This window comes from Dendrobium catenatum, unplaced genomic scaffold, assembly GCF_001605985.2.
Source record: "Dendrobium catenatum unplaced genomic scaffold, ASM160598v2 fragScaff_scaffold_389, whole genome shotgun sequence".
NCBI classification, from domain to species: Eukaryota; Viridiplantae; Streptophyta; class Magnoliopsida; order Asparagales; family Orchidaceae; genus Dendrobium; species Dendrobium catenatum.
The window spans coordinates 297131-314043 of record NW_021318851.1 but is presented as its reverse complement, the minus strand read 5'-3'; the positions used below and the strand labels follow the sequence as shown (position 1 = coordinate 314043).

The 16913-nt window shown below is 35.4% G+C and overlaps 1 protein-coding gene across 5 annotated transcripts; it reads right to left on the bottom strand.

Moving 5' to 3' along the window:
* Positions 1 to 2485: 2485 nt before the first annotated feature.
* Positions 2486 to 10284, bottom strand: LOC110092364 (putative pentatricopeptide repeat-containing protein At5g08490). 5 transcript variants are annotated; one of them, XM_028693928.1, is made up of 4 exons: positions 6464 to 10275; positions 6274 to 6366; positions 4869 to 5005; positions 4389 to 4627 (listed from the first exon to the last, which is right to left on the bottom strand). In XM_028693928.1, the coding sequence occupies exon 1, from the start codon at positions 9838 to 9840 to the stop codon at positions 7051 to 7053; it is 2790 nt and encodes a 929-aa protein (XP_028549761.1). In that variant the 5' UTR covers positions 9841 to 10275; the 3' UTR covers positions 4389 to 4627; positions 4869 to 5005; positions 6274 to 6366; positions 6464 to 7050. The 5 variants fall into 5 exon arrangements, with proteins under 5 accessions (XP_028549760.1, XP_028549761.1, XP_020672534.1 ...); XM_028693927.1 differs by lacking the exon at positions 4389 to 4627 and adding an exon at positions 2486 to 2682 and having other exon boundaries at positions 6274 to 10275; XM_020816875.2 differs by having other exon boundaries at positions 4390 to 4627; positions 6274 to 10275.
* Positions 10285 to 16913: the final 6629 nt, after the last annotated feature.

Sequence of the window (16913 nt, the reverse complement as noted above, 5' to 3'; positions counted from 1 at the left end):
TGTACTTTTGGACATGATTTTATTGCATCTATTTTCTTACTTTCCACTAATTTCACTTGACATTTAGATGTTTTTATTGTATAATAGAATCTTACTATTATTCACCTGATAAAACCCTTAAATTCTCATTTACGCAATTCTTCGTCCGTGAGGCTTACGCCTCACATCGCCTCGAGGCTTACGCCTCGCCTCACGGACGAAAAATACATCGAGGCTTATTTACGCAATTTTAAACCTTGACTATGAGTAGACAAATAAATATTTGACGTAGAAATAACTTAAATGGATTATTTCTGCAAGTTAAAATAGCTTGAAGAAAGCTTCTACAAGTATGAAAAACACTCATTCTACTTAAACTAATATGCTCTATAGGTACTTCATCAAGAACATCTCTTGATATGCCTTTGGTGTTTAATTTTTATCTCCTTTTGAAAGTGATGAAGACTTATCTATAATGTTCATTATTATTATTATTTTTGAATTTCTTGTGTTAGGAAATTCTTCTAGTCGTGATTTGAATGCCCTTTTGTAATCTAACAAAATACATTCCCCAAATGAATTTATCATAATTTTTTCTACTCTCCATATGGAATCCTATTGTAGTTTATGTTCAATGCATCCTCTACATTTGAAACAATTTGTTATGCTCTTATACCCATCAACACGTATGGCATCGACTTATCTCAACTGTTATAGATTGAACATGATATTATAATTTTAAAAATAATGCATAAAATTGAATAAGAGAAATAAGTAGAATAACTTACAACCTCTATAAACTAAAAAATCTACTCCACACAATAGTGAGAAACTTCATTTTTTTTTAGTGAGAAAATTCCTAGGTTGTCCTACAGGAAATGCAGAAGAAACTGATATAACTTTGCTTTTTAGAACCCAATTTTTGTGCATTCTCTGTGCTTTGGAAATACCCAAAACACATTGCAACGATAGTCTTCAAAAGGCTTTGTTGGGGACAAATTTTTTATTGTTTTGTTAAGCTAAATTTTAGTATAAAAATATTTTGAAAATAGAAAAATATATACATACATGCTCGATCCCGACTGCCATAGTGCCCATTCCCTGTACATTCGACGTGGTTTCTAAACACGCGACAATTGCCCATCCCGCGCCACGATCACGTCTCCGCTCACGTTCATAAAACGAAGACGAGCTCCCTATTCTTCCTTCCTTCTCTTATGTGTCACAAACCAACTCCTTCCTCCCATCTCCAAACTCCAATCCTGCCACTACAAGCAGTGACCTTACTTAACGCAAGCAAAATCGACTCCAGCCCTTCTCTATTTGTTCACTAAATCCCATCTCCACTTCCAAGCCTTCATCCAACCCATCTCCATTCCATTATAAGCCTAAAGCCCACCAACATCCCACTAAAACCTCTTCACCCCATTTTACCCCTCTTTATTATTGTTGTTATTATTATTATTTATTGAAAAGAAAAAAATAAAATAAAAAAGGAAATAAAAAAAAGAAGAGAGAAATATAGTTTTTTTTTTTAAAAGAGGAGAAAGAGTTTTCGAAAAAAAGGGGGGAAGAGAGATATTTTTGTACATTTGCCCGAATGCTAATATTGTCGCCATTGCCATCGTCTTCAAAAGGGTATAATGTATCCAAACTCATAAAACCCTCAAACCTTGCTTTTGACCATTACGATACACTGAAAAATAACTTATATACGCTCTTCTTAGCATGGTGGGAGGGAATCCGGTGTGAAGCTTGCGGCAAGGCCGGTATGCCCTATACATGCTTTTCTTAGCATGACGGGGACACTCTTAAGTACCCTTATATGAAAAAATCGTGCAATTCAAATAGGTATCTTGAAGATCCATATATGCTTTTCTTAGCGTGGTGGGATTAAAAAAAATTACGACTACGATGTCACACGACACTTACCATACATACTTTTTCTTAGCGTAGTGCGAAGGTCCAGCTCCCTAAAATTCCTTTATATGGGGGAAACGCCAAGAGGCTTCCAAAATTTCAAATGACAGAGGACCTGACTTGAACAAAATATAGGGAACTTGAATGAACCACGTGGAACGTAACTTGAATAAAATCACAGCGAACTAGACATTAAAATCAATAATTGCACGATCAAGCTAAAAACATAAATAACAAATAATAATCTAGTTTCTTTGATTAAACATCAATGAACAAAGCAAATGATAAATGGTGAATAATAAGATTTAAGGGGATATGGATGTCCAAACATTAATATGACACATTCGGTAAATAATATAATTCACATACTAGCAACAACAGCTGATGCTCATATTAGTCAGCTTATAGGCAAGAAAGGATGAGTGCAATGAATGCAACAACACGTTCGGAAGACGCATGTTGAATGCAATTCACCATTATACGACAGCTAGTGACTCTTGAATGTTTATTACTAACATATAAACTACTTCAATAAAGCTTGCATAGCGCGACATTTTACCTGCATAGAGTAGCAAATGATCCAAAAAAATGCTACGATTCACATGTAAGCAAATGCAGGGAATCTGTAGTAAAAAATGCAGGTCACTGGTAAATTGAAGCAATAAATTTGCAGAGCCAGGTTGTCACACCGGATATCAGCTTACTTGCAAACGACAGACAGGAGGCCCCTGATGCACCGTATAACTTATTTGCAAGCTGAAATACACTCCCCCAAGCAAAGTGCTGAAGAAAAAGGCAACATGTAGAAAATGAAGTGAGCTAAACTACACTGTCGATGCGCAACAAATGAAGTTCAACATAATGCTATCGGATCCATAACACGCAAACAAGTAGACAGAAGGCGTCAACCATTTTCAAAACAAAACCCTACATACTTATTAACATAGGTCATTTTCATAGTTGATCGTTGCCAAAACACTCCTCCCCCATGCATTAAAATGCATACCGATACATTGTAACATGTATATATTTGCAATATGTAAAAGCAACATGCAAATACATTACCTGATATGCAAAATGCACCACGCTCTGGCGGCACATTGCATTAACATGCAAAATACATCATGCACATATACACTGCAACAACAAAATGCATTATGCAAGTACATTACATAACTTGTAAAATGTGCTGTGCAGCAACGATGCACTATACTAACATGCAAACATATCATGCACTATACGAAAGCATTATATGATTATAGAATCATGTTATAGATGCAAAGCATTTACTACTGCAGCAAGCTAACATGCAACATGTCAAACATCAAGCAATATTTAAATGCATGTATTAACATACATATAACATGTAAATATGTCGTGTACACCAGTTGCACTACATACATACAACTACTACACAACATTATCTCGCAACATACAAGTAAAATCATACATCTACATGAGCCCTGCCGAGCATAATATATACACACATGTAACTTCTGAGGATGCTGTGCAAGTCAAGAAATGAACTTAAGTTCAAGCTTGATCCTTCTATGTGAATATATTAGGGTCGACATGGCTCGAAATAGGATTTATTATCAAACCGGCTCCTACCAGTAAGGACGTGACACATATCCTCTAACCAGTGATTTCACTGTCAAATGATGACACATGGTAAACAATTATAATTGAGACCCTCTAACTGGGTGATTTTCTTGCCAAATGACACCATTAAATTACAGTCATTATTAGAGACTGTACGTTCCCCAACAACGCTAAATCCTTGAGTAATGAATCAATAGGATATAATCGACAGGGCACAAAGCTCTTTGTTAGCTAAGGTGAATTCAAATATGTCCCCTTAAACAAATTTTCCTCCTATGTTTACATGATACAATTGGACGAAGCAATCAATTGCTGCCGACAAGGATCCTTCTATCAGGTTAGATCGACTATCTCCTCTTACTAAGTAGATCAGGGATCATGATGGTTCAGGACGATGAACCATGTGATCTTGATCAGATCTATCATTATTCTCCCATCATCCGCTTTAATGCAAGGTCGTAAATATCTATTTTTAAATATTGAATTTTCAAATACAAATCACGCTGCTACTATATGCTAGATACTATGTATTAGATTGACGAATAACCTAAATCAAAAGTTCTCACTTACTACTAGAAGGGGTAATTAACTATAGGGGCTTGTGCCTATGGAAAAATTGAACTCATATCATAAAGTTCTCCCAAAATGAAGGCAAAATATCTAGGTAATGCCTTATCCAAAACCCAATTTACTTTTTGAAAATTTGCCTCAGAACTTGAGCATTAAAACTCTCATCGATAACCCGAAAAGAAAGAAAGGGGCCGTGGAGAGGCCGGGGCGCCAATTTTCAGTGCCCACAAAACTGTTCCAAACGAAATCAAAGAACGCCGACCAAAACAATCAATATAAATAGAAATTTTTAAATGAACATTGAATTGAATAATTCATGTTTTATGTTCCTCTTTACAGTTTACATGCCTAAAAAGCATGATTTCGGACTAAAATTACTTCCACATCATCCTGAATTGATTTAAATTCAATTAATTATACAATTAAAGAAAATAATCCTATAAGCATATGACAAAAAAGGCTATCCTAAAAAAAAAAAAAAAAGGCATAAATGCCGGTCATTGGCATGAAGATACTTCGCAACCAACTCCTGCAACAGCAGAGGCTGGGTCATATCCTGCACAAAGAGAGTACTCAATGACTCAAGAAAAGAAACTAGTGAGATATAAATTTGATAGCTAAAGGAAAACAAAGTCCATCTAAATGTCTGTAAATGTCACACTAAGATTTTTTTTGGGATAATTTTTAGTCACTATTAATGCTTTCAAGAAATTTTGATACAAGAAAACTGTTTTAGAATACAGTAAGAAAATTATCACAAACAAAACTTAAATTAGAATGATTGATATGCTACTCACTGATGACGGTAGACATTCATCTTATTGTATTTAGCCTGATTGATGGGGATCTGTGAGCTTCTTCTCCCGTTGTCTGATAGCGCGAAGGTAGCTATCATTTCTGGTTGAGTTGGTATGCTCGATCAGGACGAACTATGCTAGAAAGCACGAAAAAAATATTCTAAAAAAATGATAAAGCATGGTGGTATAAGATGATCACTCTCGACCAAATATTAAGATTGGATTTAGGCTTTAGAGTAATATATAAACATATTTTATTGGTATCTGCTTCAGTGTGCGAAGCAAAGTGAAACCAATGAGCTACTCATACAAAATCTGCATAAAAGGGACCTACAATGCATAGCTAAAGAAGCAAATAGTATTGAATAATAAATTACACGTATAATTTGATTTTTTTTAATAAAGAATAATAAAAAGTATAATACTTAATCATCCACTATATAATTAATTATAATGGTAGCTTATGTAATAAGAGAAATTGATTATAGTGTACTATTATTTTTTTGGAACAATATGTTCCATGTTCATAAATTTACAAAAATAATAATACAATGAATATCTGATTTTTTCTTTTTCATTTTCAACGTTATTTATGGAAAAGATGAAAATTTTAAATTCATGATAACTCATTATACAAATTATTTCATATTTATAATGCATGAAAAATAATATATTTAAAATATAATCATAATCGGAAAGACAATGATCTCATGCTGGCAACAAGGCATGTAATCCATTGTTGAAAGTGACACATAGTATAATGTTATTGGGACTCATGATGATATAGGTGCAAAAAATATCAATAATTAAATATCTTTTTATTACAAAATTACAAAGAAATAATTTTCATTAATGAATTTAAATAGTGTTCAAAATATCAATGAAAAATTAAAAAAAAAAATATTTGAACACTTGAATTATCAAAATTTTTGAAATTAAAACCTTTACAACAAGCAACCGAAATCTAATTTTTAAACTTTAATCACATTGAACAGAAAATATCTCAAAAACCAAAATATCATAGACGAGTGCTAACTCTAATTGAAGATTAACTATTTTACAGAGGATCTTTAAAGGAAGATCAAACAATGGCATTTAGTGATAAAGTCACTGATGAGTGGATGCTTCAAGCAATAGAAACAACCCAATAAATAACTGGTAACCATAATTCAAAAGATATAAAACAAGTAAAAGTTCTAACAGTTCACAAAAATACTACATACAATAAGAATGTATCCCTAACTAGCAACATCAATACCATCCATGGTTCCATTCACTACTAGTACCTTCACTAAGGCTTCGTTTGGGAAACGAAGCCCAAGTCTTTTGGGGATTTTACAACTAGACTAAGTGTCAACATACAAGAAAGAGATGAAAGGAAAGTATGTGGTGCATATAAATTTACCAAAACTTAGCGTGCTTTTTATGTTGACACCAAGAAATACATTAAAAGCCCCAAGTTAGTTGTTCACTGATCGAGGCATTGCACCGAAACACCCTGCACAAGAAAGCCAGGGTTCTTTGTACAAGAGATCAGAATAGAAAGCAGTCAAAATATAAGAGAGTGGTACAGAGGCATTAAGACACCAGATTACCAAGTTCCAATCCGATAAGACTGCAGATATCATCTTCAATCTACTATAAAATTGCTCAGGAACCAATTATGGCTCCCCATGAAGTTGATTGCAATAATTAGCAAGATATCCCTCACTGCCAATAGACAACTCCATCAAGGCCTTCAGCAGAATGATAAGAGACAACAAAGAATCCAAGGCTTCGTTTGAGATGGCTTATTTACTGCTTCTTAAAGCAATTTTTTAGTTAAAATTTTTTCTTTTTTTTATTAAAATACTACTTTAAGAAGCAGTAAAAAAGCCGTCCCAAACGAAGCCTAAATCAACGGCACCAAATCAATACGAGGAAAGTGCAAAAGCCAGGTATGAGAATGGTAAAAAGTGCTTCCATCACTGGATTTCTCGTGAGCTGGCCATTTGCTAAAAATTTGAAGGAGGCGTTAGACATTTTTGTGAACTAAAGAAATTCTTCAGTTTTTTCTGAATCACATGCGATTTGAAGCTCTAAGAATGGTTAGCTATTATGTTGATCATGGAGCAGTTCCCAAGTCACTTTTGCAATGACTAAGCAAAGGAGAAAACTAGTAAACAGCCTCGTTTATGATATTTTAAGGAAATATCAGGTTTTGGTTAAATACCAAGGAGGAAATCCCAATATCATTTGCTCTGGCTGAGTGGCCTTTCATATGTAGGTCCAGACTTTTCAGCATACTGTAGATCAAATGTCTCTGAGGATGAGAAAAATCAGTGACAATGAATACATGATTCTTCCTCTGCATCTCAATCCAACTGCATCCGGCTGGCTTTCTCATATCCTTGTTCTTCATCATCCTTCTTACTTGCTCAACCCCATCCCACCTTCCATCTGCAGCATAAATATTCGACATCACCACATAATTCCCAATATTCATACCTTCAACACCAAATAAGTGATCTGCTGCAAGGCACCCGATCTCTACCTCGCCATGAATCTTGCAAGATCCCAGCAGAGACCCCCATACATTGGCATTGGCCTCACACGGCATGTTATTTATGAAATCATAGGCTTCTTTCAGCCATCCCCTTCGAGAGAGAAGATCAACCATGCAGGCATAATGTTCCATCGTTGGTTTAATCCCATGCACCTTCTTGATGGAATTAAAATGTTCCCATCCCCGATCGATCAGCCCGGCATGGCTGCAAGCTGACAGAAGGGAAGTTAGGATGACATGGTCTGGCTTTATGTTAGACTTGAGCATTTGGGAAAAGGTATGTAATGCCTCTTCTGCCATTCCATGGATTGCATAGCCTTGAATCATAGTAGTGAATGTGATCAAATCCTTATTTGGAATTATTTGAAACTGTTTGCATGCATCCGTTATGCTTCCACATTTGGAGTATGTATCCAAGAGTGCTGCTCCAAGATGTTTGTCTTCAAGAGAAGCTCTGATTGTGTATCCATGGCATTGTTTCACAAGATGAACAAATGATACACGAGAGCAAGCACTGAGAATGCTCATAATACTTATAATATCAGGTTTTGTCCCATCATTTTGTAGTTCATGAAACAAGGTAAAAACTCGATCAATGCAATCATTTTGAGTATAGACTTGTAGCATTAGATTCCAAGTGGTAAGATCTTTCTCTTGCATCTGGTTGAATATCTTCTCAGCATCTTTGAGACCGCCGTGTTTCAAATAATTCAAAATCATAGCATTATCAGTGGGCACGTTCTTTCCAATATATTTTTCATCTATGCCATGGCAGTTTGTGTATGCGTCAAGAATTGCATTCATGACATTTGGGTGGCTGATTAAACCTGCTCTAAACGAGTACCCATGAGCTTCCCTAACTTTCGTAAGGCCGAGGGAAGTGCAAGCTCGAAAAATAGTAGTAATTGTGATGTAGTCTGGTTGAATTTGTACATAATTCATTTGCTTCAGAAGCTTGAGGAGCTTCTCCCACTGCCCATTATCCGCACAGGCGGTAAGCATTGCATTCCATGATATCAGGTCTTTCTTACATATGCCTTGAAAGCATTGGGCTGCTTCATCGAGTTTACCACATTTCCCGTAAAAGCTGACAAGAGCATTCCCCAAGGATGTCTCCTGACCAAGTGAAGGATGCTGCAGAATATAATCATGAATCTTCTTTCCTTCATTGATATCAAGCAATTGAGCACAACAAGGAAGAACACTAATGAGTGTAAATGCATCCGGTTTCATATCACTTTGAAGTAAGTTGTGAAACAAATTCATTGCTTCTGAAACCCACCCATTCATGGCATAACCAGATATTAGGGTGTTCCACGTGACAAGATCTCTTCTTTCCATCTTTTGGAATATATATTCAGAACCAACAATGTCTCCAACCTTCAAGTAATGAATCAGAAGGGCGTTATTAACTGAGGTTTCCTCATCCAATTTAGATCTGAGGATATAGCCATGGATCTCTTTTCCATAAAGCCATCCATTTTCCAGAATACTGCATATAGGAAGTACACTCGCTATTGTTGCATCAGTAGGAATAACACCCTCTGAAACCATCTGATAAAATAATTCCAAGGCTTTGTCAAAGAAACCATTTTCAGATAAGCCAGCAATCATTGAATTCCATGAAATAACATCCTTGCAAGAAATCATATAAAAAACAGCCCACGCATCATTTACAACTCCACCACATTTCGCATACATGGATAAAAGGGCATTTCCCACTAGTGTCTCAGATTCCAAATTGCTCTTTATAATGTAAGCATGGATGCACTTCCCATGTTCCAAAATTTTCAATTTTGCACAGATTGGAAGAATAATAGCTATGGTTATACCCGTCAGCTTAGCCTCCTTCCCACCTGAAACATGCATCATATGGAGCATGTTCATTGCTTCCATGTAAAGCTGCGCACGAGCAAAACCCGCAAGCATGACATTCCAGGAAACAGAATCTTTCTGATCTGAGCTCTCGAAAACTTGCAAAGAATCATCTAAAGCGCCAATCCTAGCGTACATGTCCATCAATGCCTTTTCTACAGGTAACAGAAAAGCATAGCTTGCCTTCACTACAAAACCATGGATAGCTTTCCCTAAAATCCCATAGCAAAGCACCCCTGATGCCTTGATCGCTGCAGCGAGTGTGAAGCGGTCTGGTTTAAAGTTGGCTATTCGCATCCATTTGAATACTGATAGAGCTTCAAAATGCTGCCTTTTAGCTGCGTGCGTCTTGATCAGTGCGTTGCAATACTTGCAATCTAGTGGAAGCATTTCGTCAAACATCGGATGTGCATCTCGAGTCGGGCCGATTGTTTTGCTGTCGAAAGCTTCGCTGAGAGATCTCAGAGCAAGAATAGGCGGGCACTGGACATGGAGCAGTGAAAATCTTTTGGCATTTAAATGGAAGACATGTTTGGAATTTAGCAGGACCATCCATCAAATTTAAAAGTAAAGTTTTCCCCTTGATGCTGGAGAAAATCACAGGCCCACAAGGAATTGAAGGGAGAAATTTCCAAAGATGAAATAGTATTCTCTCTCTACCTGCTCCTCACCCAAGCACTTTATTCAAGTCATTCTCCGGGAAGCAATGGCATGCGTCAATCGCTGTAAAATTAGTACGCGCCGAGTGGGTATATATATATACACACACAATTATGTGTGCAGTATAGTATATGTATATAGATTTTTATACACTCTGTATAGCTCTATATTTGAACTCTTCACGCAATAATCTTCTCAATCATTGAAGAGAAAGTATGGCACAAATCACGTCGGAGCATCTGGTAGACTTACTAACAAATTAGTAGCGAGGTGTGATTGGTTTTATTCCGAGAAATATTTGTTCGATTGTATCTTTTATGAAATAAAATCCGACCATAATAATTGTGTAGCAGAATTAGAGCTTGATTTATTAAAAAGGGTTTGACCTAATTCGATTGGATGATGATTTAAGAGAGCCGAGCTCGAGAACCAACCCAATTGGCCAGTAATAATTCAAACTCAAAGCAAGATCTTTTAGAATCAATCCAGATTGATTTTTTGAATAATTTTGTAAACCAACATAAGTTAGCTTGGACATCTTAAAAAAAAGAAGAAGTAAACCCAAGTAGTCAAGACTCTCATTTCTATTAATTTTAAAGACGCTAAATGATATCTTTATATAGCATCATATTGAGGAACCTCGTTAGGCTAGAGAACTCTTGATCAAGAAAGGGCACTCGTCTTCTCCGATGTTCGCCAGGGCATTGCCCTAGCCATTCTTTGGCATTTCTCAGCTCCTACTTTCCTCGGCTTGCTCGGTCCGTCTCCAACCTTCGTCCAGGAGGGAAGTCTTCTCTTCTTTGCGAATTTTCTATGCTTTTTTCTTGCTTTCATGGAAAATAAGCTCTTGAATCATGGTTTTCTCACTGGAAATGCGAAATCTCGGTCGTTTAAAGATGCTTTGTTTGGATCTATCTCCTATTCTTCCTTTCCTGATCTCAAGGCAACTACCCAATGTGGTTTGAAGGCCTTATGGATTTCCGATGAAGAAATCCTTCCATTGGTGGCTCCTTTTGCCTTTTCGTTGGTTGGTAAATTCTTTAATAGGCATCATAAATTGGATCTCATTAGAAATTTCTTTTTCAATCATAAACTTTCCAGTGGCTTCCCTATGACTTTGCTTGATGCTCATCATGTGCTTATAAAACTTTCCAACGACTTGAACTATAGTAGAATTTTTGCTCATCGATCTTACTTTGTGTATAACTGTTATATGAAACTTGTGAAATTGTTACCTATGTTTGACATTAATGAGGAATCCTCCATCGTGCCAGTTTGGATCTCTTTCCATGATCTACGGCCTCACTTATTTTTTGCCAAGAATCCTCCATGGGTTAGGATCACTTTTTGGCAGACCCTTGCAAACGGACAACGCCACTGCTCATGACATTAGGCCCTAGATTGCTCGGGTCTTGGTGGAGTTGGATATTACCAAAAACTATCCAACTAACATTATGATTGGACCTGATAAATTTGGTTATGTATAAAAAGTGTTTTTGGAAGATGTTCCTTCATTTTGTGAGTATTGTAAGACCCTTGGACATGCTAAAAATGAGTGTTTTATTATGCACCCAAATCTTAGGAAGAATTACCCTATTAAGCCTAAGGATGTTATTATGCAAGCGGAACCTCAGTGATGCTAATATCATCTCTTAACCTTCTTCGAAGGATTTAGCTTTCAAAAATGATAATGTTGATATTTCTTCTGCTGCCCAAAGAGACGATTTTCCTATCGAAACTCCTACCTTATTTCTTACGACCGATGTTATACTTGAGAGCAATGTGATTCCTAATGTTGAAGTAGCCCCTGCTATAGATGGAAAGAATGTAGAAGGTGATGTTGATCCTGTTGGTGGGGATCAAATAGTGAATAACGAATCTCCCTGTCTTCAAGGCCTTATGGATGATGATGGTATTTCCAATAATATGGAATTTGTTCCTACTATTCGTGTCGCTAATTTCCTTACTAATTATCCTACTACTTCTCCTATTGTGAGTTTCAATGTGATTGATGGTGCTGCAGTTGTTCTGTCTCTACAGGGGTCCCACCACATGACCACTTTTGTTGATACTTTTGATGGTATAGGTGGTTATGTTGCTTTATCTTTTAATGTTGATTCTAATGTGAATCATATTGACCACTCGAACTAGTTAATCCCATACAATTTGTCAATTATTAAAGATTCTGGGGAGGCTAATGTTGCTGATTGTTTTTGTTCCCATGATGGCTATGATATGAATATGGCGCAAGTTGATAATGATGATTTTGAAAAAGTTGTTTGTAAGAAAAACAAAATAAAGAAAAATAAAAATATGGTGCAAGACTTTAAGGTTTATGAAGTCCTAACATATCTAAAATTCCTTCAAAATTATGTTGCTAATGGTGATTTGTCTTCGGTGATTTCTTTGATCTTATGGGGCTATAGTTGGATGTCGCTGGTTGTTTCTTCGGTTAGCTATTTGGACCCTTTGCTCTGCCTGTATCTGGATGGTTTGGTCTATTGTAGTTGGAGGGAGCTTTTTGTTGGTGGCATTCTCCTGGCTGTGGGATTTTGTTCTATTGCTTGTGTAGATTTCTCTGTCTCTCAAGCTGTGTTGATGCTCTTCCTCTAGGAGTCTCTTGTCTCCTGAGTCGGGTTGCTTTTGGCTTCTTTGTGTGCTTTTTGGGTTTGCATTTTATTTGTTGTATCATTGTTTTAGTTAGATGATATGCTTATTAAGTTTTTTATTTCAAATGATATTTTTTAGAGAGCTCTTGATCCCTTAAGGTCTTATAAATATTTTATTTTCATTAACACGTAGGCCTCTCCGTAGGTTTTTAACAAAAAAAGAAGAAGAAGAGGAAACACATGTAAGAATCTCATATCAAAATATTACTGGGTCTCACCTTCTTTTACTATGGATCTAAGACGATCAATTGGGGGATTTCTAAGTTGATGTATTCGACCTCCATACTAAAGCTCAATTGCTTTAACCTGCTAAAAGTTCATAAGAGGGCCATCATTGCATGTATCCTAGGAGGGTGCTATAGTAGTTAAATGTCTATTTATTTAGAAGTCTACAAAGGGTATGCCAATGCATGTGCCCTAAGAGGGCACAAATATATAGGAGTTTTTATTTACATTAAAGTTCTCTAGAGAGCCCTATAATATATGGACTTTAGGAGAGCATAATATAAATAAATATGATCATTTTATTCAAAAGTTCGTACAAGGGCCCATCACTAGTACAACCCGAAGAGAGCATGAAAAAAAGTTAAATGCTCATAATCTAAAAATCACATGGATGAATCCACAAAATGTAGACCCTAAGAGATCAAAATTATATGCAAATGCCTTTACATTCAAAAGTCTCCAAGAGAGCCAATCACCAACTTAACCCCAAGAGTGCATTAATATAAATGAAATTCTTTTTCTAGATGTCCTTGAAATGGCTAAATAATATATGGACCCTAGAATGATATGTGATAGATATATTATTAATTATCTAAAAAGTCTAAATAGGGGGCATGTCAATTTGGAAACCCTAATATAAGACAAGGCTCTCATTAGAAATTTTCTATAGTGGCTTATTATCAAATAAGCCATAAAATTGTATGATGTAATAAAGGGTAATAAAAGTATAAAACTTTATCAACTGATGGTTTGAAATCATTTCTGCCTTCAAGAACTAACTCAAAAAACCTGACCTTCTATTACTATTGCAATATGTAGAGATTTCATCTCATTCTAATAAACATTTGAAGGCCTTACTCTCCCTTAAGTGGTGGGTCCTAAAAATCCTAGTCACTCTTATATATGGGTTTAGGATAATGGGTTATCACCTTTAACATTATATTTTAATTACCATTCTTCAAAATCTTCTTAGTCGAGCTTGGCGGCTTCTTATAGTGATAAGGAACAACATATCCTCTCTTTCAAATTTTGTCATTATTTGATGAAATTTTCAAATTAAAAAAAAAAAAAGATAGATCAATCATTTTTTTTGTTATGACATCTTTTCAAAGATAACATTTGCTACAAAACTCTTCATATTATTCAAAAAGTGTATATATACTTTTCTGGAATTGGTATATTTTTTTTAAGATAAGATTCAAGTCCGTAATGTATACTTGAAATCTAAAAAACTCCATTTGTCTAATTAAAGAAATAGTCTAAAAATCAACTACTAGAGTATCATTAGTGGTATTAAATGATATAAAATTACATACCATTGCACAACCCTTCTCTATTATAATATTCTCCTTTAAAATGTATAATTAAGGTTAAAACAACAAATAACAATCTAAAATAATTGTGTAATGTTGAGAATAAAAATATTAGAAGCCTATAGGAATACATAGATCAAGGGTCCTCTTTATAAAGACTCCAAGAATGCTAAAAAATCACTTTTGTTTTATTCAAGAATTTTTCTATAAAAATAATGTGATATAATAATTTAAACCATCAACCACTTCATAATCTTTACATAAAAAATTATTCTAGACAAATTTTAAAATTTTAGGGACATTTTTAGATGAAGTGTTTTTGAAATATTTTTATTAATGTCTTAATCACAAAAAATTCTCAAAATTTTTAATAAAGAGAAAAACTCAACAAAGGCATAATTTTGGAATCATTTCCCTTACCAGTTGAAAATATTTTCTCATTAAAAAAATTCTTAGAGGAATCATGTAATATGTTCGATATACAAAAAAAAATACTAAATTATTTTTCTCCTTATTTAATCACAAAAATCACGAGAGTAATATCTCCTCATTACCTTCTTTAGAACATCACTTTAAAAATATAAACTTCTATTACCTATGCAATTCAATGATGTTTTATCTCATTTTCAAAGATATTTTGAGGGTTTAGTCTCGTTTCAGAGGCAAACTTTGTAAAACCCTACACATTATTAGAGTTTAGGGCTTAGAGTTAGGGTTTAGCACTTTCAATCTTATATAATATGATTTACTTTTTTAAAAAAATCTCTTATTAATAAAGTTATTGGAGGGGGGGGGGGGGGGGGTGCAATGCACAGAAGAACTAAAGAATGATGGATTATTTTCTTCCTTATTAAGTCATTAGACAAAAAGTTTGCTAAAAAAACAATCTCAAATTCCTTAAAAATTTTCTTTCTAGGCATACCGATAAATCTGGTTGTCAAGTAGCATGGCTATGCGAGTGTAGAAGCGTGCTACGCGCGGTTGCGGGTGTGACAAGGCTCATGGTCGTGGGTGTGGGACACTTGATGCGTGGAGTTAGACCGGACTTGTGAATGGACATACTGTTGTGCACGGTGCTAAGGGAGCACCTGAGCGGAGTGCGGACTATAGATCGGTGGCTCAATGTGGCCTTGTGAGGTTTACAGGTCAAATCTAGGTTGATTTTGGGTTTCTATGTCAACCCAAAACTGACCCGGTTTATGAACATGCTAGAAAATGAAATCTGAACCCGACCCGACAGGCAAACGGGTTGACCTGAACGCAACATTTTTTGGTTTGGGTACAAGTCTAGTCAAATATTGACACCCCTACTTTACATCATACTTTTCTTTATAAAACAGGGCTTGCTAGGCACAACATTTGCTACACTAATAAATTATGTTGAACATTCATTGTGAGCCATCATAATTCTAAATAGGAAAAATAATGAGATATAGTGATCATCAATGATGTCTTGTTTGTAGAATGACTTTAAAAGGCTATCATCCTTCATAGCCAATGAACTTCTCAAGTTTGAAGTTGACTAGTTTTTCTTAAGCGCTTTTTAGAAGTCTTATAAGAATAGTATATTCTCTGGCTTTGGAGTCCTCAACTTCTTAGCACTCAACTTGTGACCCTTAGGAATTTATTTGAGGTATAATTGTGCTAGCTTATTATCAACAAATCATCATAATATAAATACTCATAAATCAAAAACCTCTTGGATTATCTCATAAATCCCTTCTCATTTTCATGTCACATTTGTTGGCCCCTCGGATAATTGAGTTCTTGAGATAGCCCAATAGATGACGCCACCACATGTCTATTTTGTGAGCCCTACTTCATAAGTCGTCATTTACCCATTAACAACTAACGACCCACTATGACCTAAGACATTCAATAACAAACATCCTTATATTATGTAGGAAGTATGTTAAAAAAAGACTTATGATTATTTGCATTCACCTTCAACAAATGCAGTTGAGCTATCGCCACAAAGCCTATAGGCTACACCCTTATTCCTATCACCTCTAGCCCTAACAACTATCCTCCCTTCAATAGAGGAAATAAAGCTTCTTAAGAAGCATAAAAAACGTCATCGATGAAAGTATAGATGAGTGAGGAGTTCATAATTCCCAGCACCATCTCAATGATATAGATCAATATAGTTGTTTTCATTTCTTCCACGAACACTTTTGATGTTCCCTCAATCACTTTTCTTGCTCTACCCCAACCTCTTCATTAAGAAGCATAAAAATAATTATTTTCTCTCTTTGAAATCTTTGAAGAAGTCAAAAGGATAATAGCATACCCTTATAAATTCGAAGTAATGTTAAAAAACAAGAACAATTACCAATCAAAACAACCTGTATCAACTATTAACCCATCAAATCAAGATACTCCACAGATAAACCACAGACCAATTCCTAGAACTTCTTTGCCTTTGCAAGCCTACTCCAAAATCATAACTTCTACCACTCGTCACTTTCTGGTTGTTGAGTGTTGCCTTCCATGCAACACTTACAAATCCTTGATACGAGGGGACAACCCCCTTAAGCGCCCCCCCCCCCTAACACTTTTAAATTATTATGATCTTTAGGCAATTGCCTCAAATAACTAGTAAAAATAATTCATCATTTTATTTATCCATTTGAATTCAAAAAATGTCCTTACAACCAAAATTTGTAAGTTTATCGTGACCCTAAACCCTGTTGAAATTTTATCGAGCAACGCTCTTAGCTTCCAACCGTGTTCCTCAAGCAATCTTTTTAGCATCCCA

Excerpts from the sequence above, each read along its gene's own strand:
- LOC110092364 (XM_028693927.1), bottom strand. The coding sequence starts at position 9,840 with ATGGTCCTGCTAAATTCCAAACATGTCTTCCATTTAAATGCCAAAAGA.